General features: G+C 49.7%; 2 protein-coding genes across 2 annotated transcripts in view; one reads left to right on the top strand and one right to left on the bottom strand.

Moving 5' to 3' along the window:
• The window catches only part of Rpl32 (ribosomal protein L32), a 3,288-nt gene extending 1,651 nt beyond the window's left edge, over positions 1-1,637 (top strand). The window contains exons 3-4 of the mRNA XM_021191245.2: positions 3-95; positions 1,462-1,637. Coding sequence (XP_021046904.1) covers positions 3-95; positions 1,462-1,591 — 223 coding nt within the window. The 3' untranslated portion in view covers positions 1,592-1,637. The remainder of the gene's footprint in view (positions 1-2; positions 96-1,461) is intronic.
• Positions 1,597-6,123, bottom strand: part of Cand2 (cullin associated and neddylation dissociated 2 (putative)) — a 31,221-nt gene continuing 26,694 nt past the window's right edge. Inside the window, exons 14-15 of the mRNA XM_021190534.2 lie at positions 4,906-5,013; positions 1,597-3,345 (exon numbers count right to left, since the gene is read on the bottom strand). Of these exons, the coding sequence (XP_021046193.1) occupies positions 3,118-3,345; positions 4,906-5,013 (336 nt within the window). The 3' untranslated portion in view covers positions 1,597-3,117. The remainder of the gene's footprint in view (positions 3,346-4,905; positions 5,014-6,123) is intronic.

Raw genomic sequence — 6,123 nt, 5'->3', positions numbered from 1 at the left:
AGCAACAAGAAAACCAAGCACATGCTGCCCAGCGGCTTCCGCAAGTTCCTGGTCCACAATGTCAAGGAGCTGGAGGTGCTGCTGATGTGCAACAAGTGAGTTGGGCCCCTGGCTCATACTGTGCCTGCCTCCTGTGAGACGCCACTGCAGTAGGCTGCTTATGAGGAAAGGGGACGCGTTCCCTTGGTTGAAGCCTGAGACTAGAGAAGAGGGGGGTCTTCATTTTATACAGTGGGTGTTCAGGGTCCTTTAGGGTCCTGTCTAGAATGCTGCTGTGGTGTTGAGACTGCACGGGGCTGTGTCTAACCTGGGACCTAAGCTGTGCTTGGCTCTGCTCTGACAGGTGGATTTGCAGAGCAGCTCAGGTCTTTTGGGGCTGAGGTAGAGAACGTCTCCAGGCAACAGCTGTAGAGAGAAGGTTGTGGGGTGTTCTGAGTACTTTGAGCAAGTTACAACGCTTGGTGACCTCTGAGACGCAAAACCAAGGCTTCCCAGGAAATACTCTTGACATTGGATATGAGGGTGTGGTAGGAATAGTTTATTTTTCCCAAATAAACTAGGACTGCAGAGACTGATGTGTTTAGGGGTTATAAGGATCTGTTTTCTGAGGTGGTTGTTAGTCCACATGGGGAGATTATGGTGTGCATTTAACCCGGCCTTGAAGTGCTACAAGTTCTTTTGGAAGGATGGATGCAGGTGTGTGTGTACGGGAGCAGCAGTCCATGAGGCAGTGTTGTCTTGATTATTGGTGCTGCATTTCTAATGGGTACATCTACCCCAGGAGAGCTGCTTGGCCTTGTCAGACCCTGCAGGTACACCGCTCAAAGTTCTGGCTCTGGGCATTTTCCTCTATAACTGGGGGGCAGGGGAAGTTGAAAGGCAGTTACAGAAAAACCATTGGTAGTAGTTCCTGAGTGGTAAGAGTCCGGGGGTGGGATATGGCTGCACATGACTTGTGAATGGTGAGTGTGCTAGACAACTATAGATGCATGTGGCCCGGGACATGGGCTTCAGATTAGAACGTGATGCCAATCTTTTCCCAGATTTCTGTGAAGTGGGGGTCTGTCTGTATTACTTATTTCCCATTTGTAGCTTCCATAGCTCTGCCATCATGCTTCTCTAAGAGTTTTTCCTCAGCTTGCTGTTTATAGCTTCATGGTCATCTCCATGCTGGGAATGTGTTCATTAGGACAGACTTTCAACACTTTGAGGGAACATGGGTAGTGTTGTTCACGCTACTTGAACTGTGTACCTTAGAGTGGTTGCACTGGAAGCCTTTGGCCCCTGTAGAAGAATTCTGGGTTACTCGGTGTGAGGTCTGCTGTGGGCCCAGCTTCCCCCTTGTGGATTAGTGCCTACTCACTACCATAGGCCACTGCAGAAGCCTTGGTGCCTGGGTCCTCAGGATTTGAGCCTTTAGTCGTTTCCCTGGTGACCTTTCCTGGTTTGCTTCTCTTTCAGATCTTACTGTGCTGAGATTGCTCACAACGTATCCTCTAAGAACCGAAAAGCCATCGTAGAAAGAGCAGCACAGCTGGCCATCAGAGTCACCAATCCCAACGCCAGGCTACGCAGCGAAGAAAATGAGTAGATGGCTTGTATGTGTGATTTGTGTTAAATAAAGTCACAAAACCTTCCTTTTTGGTAACTGGAGATTCTTTGCTGCTTGTTCCCCAGTGGGAGGCAGCAGGGTTCAGAATCAATCCCATGCTAGTCTTGGTTGGCTGCAGGTGGTCTGCGGAAGAGCCTTGGCCCTCTTACAGTGTAGGTACACTTGAGGAGTCTGGGGGCCAGGCTAACCTTTGCTCTCAGCCCTGTCCCAACTGCTAGCATGGGCTAGCCTAAGGCACTTTTTTGAGGAAGCCTTTAGTTTCATGGAACTTCCTGCTTGGCCTCAGTCAGGATTCACAGTCCTGTCTTTGGAGGGCTTAGAACTTCATGAGACTTAACTGGTGCATATTTCTGCGACATGAGATGCTACAATGGCAGTGCCTTCTGTATCACAGGCCAGTCTGCCTCTTCAACAGTAATGGAGTTCAAGGGTTGTACTGTCACATCACACTTAAAGGACTGGAGAGAAAGACATCCCGGCCTTTTTATTAAGCCTTTGTTCTCATTGTAGAAATGAGGTTTTATCTTCTTGCTGTAGTGGTGGTGGGGTTGCCCTAAAGTGTGTGTGGTAGGCGAGTGCTCTACAACTGAGCTATTTAAACTTTGGTGTTTGCCTACATCTATGTCTGCCCCGAGGGCATTGGCTCCTTTAGGACAGGAGTTGTTCAGGAGGGCTGGGATCCATGGAAGAACAGGCCATCACTGGACTATCCTGCCCTGTTGCTTTTAGATCTTGAAGTTGTTCACTACAACCTGAGTGTGTGGCCCAGCCTCAGCCTCCTAAGCAATTAGCATAACAGTTCTATGCCACTGACCTTGATATTTCCAGGACTGAATCTGGGTAAGAATGGTGAGGAGAGCTTTGTATGTTACTAACTCAGATAATTGGCCTCTGCTGACTTTAATCCCAGGTGGGTGGACCTGCGTCTAGGCCCTATGTGGCTATAAAGAGAAACGATGTCTTAAAACCCTGGTCTGTCATTTATACTTAAATTTTCAGTACTAACAACTACATGCAGGGGAAGAGCACAAGCCAACTGTTACACGCCTGGGTGATGTTTGAAACAGTGGACCTCTGCCTGGCCAATGAGCCATACTACCTTCCCTGTAAACAGTTCTCACTCTGCGAATTAATGAGGCATTAAGTATAAATTGGTTCTCTTGTGCCCAGACCTACACCTTGTACGGGCTCCACATACTCTATCCATGGCTAGGCTCAGGGTGCTAATTGACATTTGGAGTCCAGAGCAAGTGAAGGACGTCAATCCCCTGCTTGCCTTCTGGTCTTGGGCACAGGCCAATGCTGGCTTCTAAATGAGTGGAGGGGTGCAGTGTAAAGGTGGTGGGACATCACACTCATGAATGAATGTCCTGAGTTGATGGGCCCGGCTTTGGCACTGGAGCTGTGAGCAGGGGGCCTTAGCAAAGGCACTGAGGCTGACAGGGAAGGACAGGAGAGGCCAAGGCCTATAGGGATAAGAAGGGAGGCTTGTGTTGGGGGCACAGCTAGCTGAGTTCCATAGAGTCCGTGCTGGGGCCAGAGGCAGAGTCCTTCTGGATGCTCTCGTAGAGGGTGGTGAGTTCTGGGTTGGATCGGATCTGGGCAGAAAAGTCAGCCACACTGGGGCTCTTGCGCACCTCAGGGTTGGTCAGCAGGGCAGCCACTGCCCGCATTGCTGAGCGCTTCAGCTCCTCCTGCTTCTCCAGCTCCTGCTTCACAGAACCAGCCTTGACCTGCAGAGGAAGACTGTGTCCTTACTGAGCCTACATTACCCATTTTAAACATAGATTTCAGCTTAATAAAGGCCTAATTTCAATCTGATTAGTATCGGATTTCATTTTTATCTACTACTGTGCTGCTATTTGAAGATACAACTTTGGGACTGGGTATGTGGCTCAGTTGGTAGAGTGTTTGGTTTCACCTGGCACTTACAAAGTCCTGAGTTAAATATCCACATCTGAGTAGGGAAGAGGGGACCAGACCCAGCACCACACCAAATCTGCTGTGCCACACAGCTGGTATTGCCAACACTTGGGGGCAAGGGCATCAAGGCCAAAAGTTCAAGTCACCTTTGGCTGCATACTGAGTTTAAGGCCAGCCTGGGCTACCAGAGCGTCCAGGTTTTGTCTCCTCCCCCCACCACCCCAATATCCCCTCCTTACACACAAAATGAAAAAATAACAATATGTGACTCAAGGCACAAGCTACTTGGAAGGTAAGTTCAGGAATTTGATGCTAACCTAGAGAACAGTTTGCTTTTTTTAAAAAAGGGTAACAAAACCACTATTCTGCGTCTTGCCTAAAGACTGAAATTCTTGGTCCTTTGAGTAAATCTTTTTTTTTTTTTGGTTTTTCGAGACAGGGTTTCTCTGTTAGCCCTGGCTGGCCTGGAACTCACTCTGTAGACCAGGCTGGCCTGGAACTCAGAAATCCTCCTGCCTCTGCTTCCCGCCTTTGAGTAAATCTTAAAACTCCAATCGGGGACTAGGGAGATGGTTCAGTGTGTGAAGTACTTGCTGTACAATCTCAAGTTCAGATCCCACACAAGATCTGGATGTGGAAGTTTGTGGGTACAGACAGAGGCAGATCCCGGTAGCTCATGGTCACCCAGTTTAGCAATAGTGGGGCACACCTTTAATAGGCAGAGGCAGTGGCAGTCAGATGTCAGTTCTAGACCAGACTGGTCTATAGCATGAGTTCCCAGACAGCCAGGGTTACACAGAGAAACTATGTGAAAGGGGTAGGAGAAGGAAGAAGGCAGAGAGAGATCAAGGAAGACCATGGAAGTCAACCTCTGAATTCCATAGATAGACAACACATGTGCAACACATAAACACCACACACACAGTTCTTTCATTCAACAGGTCTCCACTAGGACCCTGAGTGTGCTAGGATGTTCCCAATATTACAGCTTTCCATAATGCATTCACCCAGAGGACCTTGCACTCTGTTAGCAGTTGCTCTGTAGTAGCTGGAGTAGCCAGCCAGCCAGCCAATCAATCAAACATAGGAGGCAGGCCCAGCTCCCATCTGGGATCTGCATAGACTGAGTGGGGAAGCTAGCATGTGGAGTATTAGACCCTGGGTCCCTCTCCCAGGCCAGCACCCAGGAAGTATTTAATGAGGGAATCTCACAGCCCAGCCCGAGAAGCTGTGTAGACTGGGGCAACAGCCAGCCCACCACTGCAGTGCACACGGTCCAGTGAGTGATGACTAAAGCCAACAGGTACTTCAGGGTCCAGGCAGGGCAGGGCAGGGCAGGGCAGGGCAGGGCAGGGCAGGGCAGGGCTTACCTTGGCAGTACAGGTGGCTCTGAGTGGCTCGATGAGCCGGTCCACTCTCTGCAGGACAGGTGCAGGACAAAGAGTGGCCAGTCGGGCCAGCATGATGAAGGTCAGCATCTACCCAAGGAAGCAGATGGAACTCATGGTGAAACACACCCAGACAGAGCAGCAGACCCAATGGAAGCTCCGACTTGTACCCCACAAGCTGACAACCAAGTCCCTCCAGGGCCCTGCCCAGGGCTCCCACCTCTTTGGGTCTCAGGTTCCTATTACAGATGTACACCATGATGCTGAATCTTGCCAGCTAACTTTAGTTGTGTGAGCATGGCTGGATAACAAAAGGCATGGGGAGTGGCAGTTCACGTGTTCACATGCCTCTGGCACAGGCCTGGGAAGGAACCGAGCAGCTCCTCGGCTTCCACTGACACTGGCTTGGACATGCTGCAGTTGAGATACAACTTGAGTGTGTATCACAAAAGCCTGTGTGCTGGAATCTTAATCCCCAGTATAGCCATGCTGAGGGGTGTCGGGATCTTCAGCAGGAGGCAGCTAGGTCACTGGAGGTGGTCCTGCTGGATGGCGTTAATTCAGGTCTCAGAGGACCTCAGTTCCCACAAAAGTGAATGATAAAATGAACATGCCTCCATCTTTAATCCCGGCAGGGAGGCAGAGGCAGGCGGATCTCTGTGAGTTCAGCTCTAGGCTGCCCTGATCTACAAAGTGAGTCCAGGACAGCCAGGGCTCTGTTAATACTGAGAAACCCTGTCTGGAAAAAAACAAAAACAAAAACAAAACAATACAAGAACACGCCTCATGCCTGATTCTACCATGTGAACTTCTGCGGGTGCCGGCCATTGTAATGCCGCCAGAGCAAAAACAGATGCCAGCCAATACCAGATTCTGAGTCTCCGGAAAGATCTAAAACGGCTTTTTAAAAGAACATCTAGCCACAGATTTTTTTTTTTTTAATAACAACAGAAAACAGTTCAAGTGTGAGAACACATGCCTTTAATCCCAGAACTCAGGAGGCAGAGGCAGGTGGATCTCTGTGAGTTCAAGGCCAGCTATGTCTACATACTTCTAGGACATCCAGAGCTATATAAGAGAAACCTTGTCTTAAAAAACAAAGCAAGGGCCGGGCGGTGGTGGCGCACGCCTTTAATCCCAGCACTCGGGAGGCAGAGGCAGGCGGATTTCTGAGTTCGAGGCCAGTCTGGTCTACAAAGT

The sequence above is a fragment of the Mus pahari genome, chromosome 2 (assembly GCF_900095145.1).
Source record: "Mus pahari chromosome 2, PAHARI_EIJ_v1.1, whole genome shotgun sequence".
NCBI classification, from domain to species: domain Eukaryota; kingdom Metazoa; phylum Chordata; class Mammalia; order Rodentia; family Muridae; genus Mus; species Mus pahari.
Note: the sequence above shows the minus strand (reverse complement) of the source record. Positions and strands in the feature narration are given on the sequence as shown.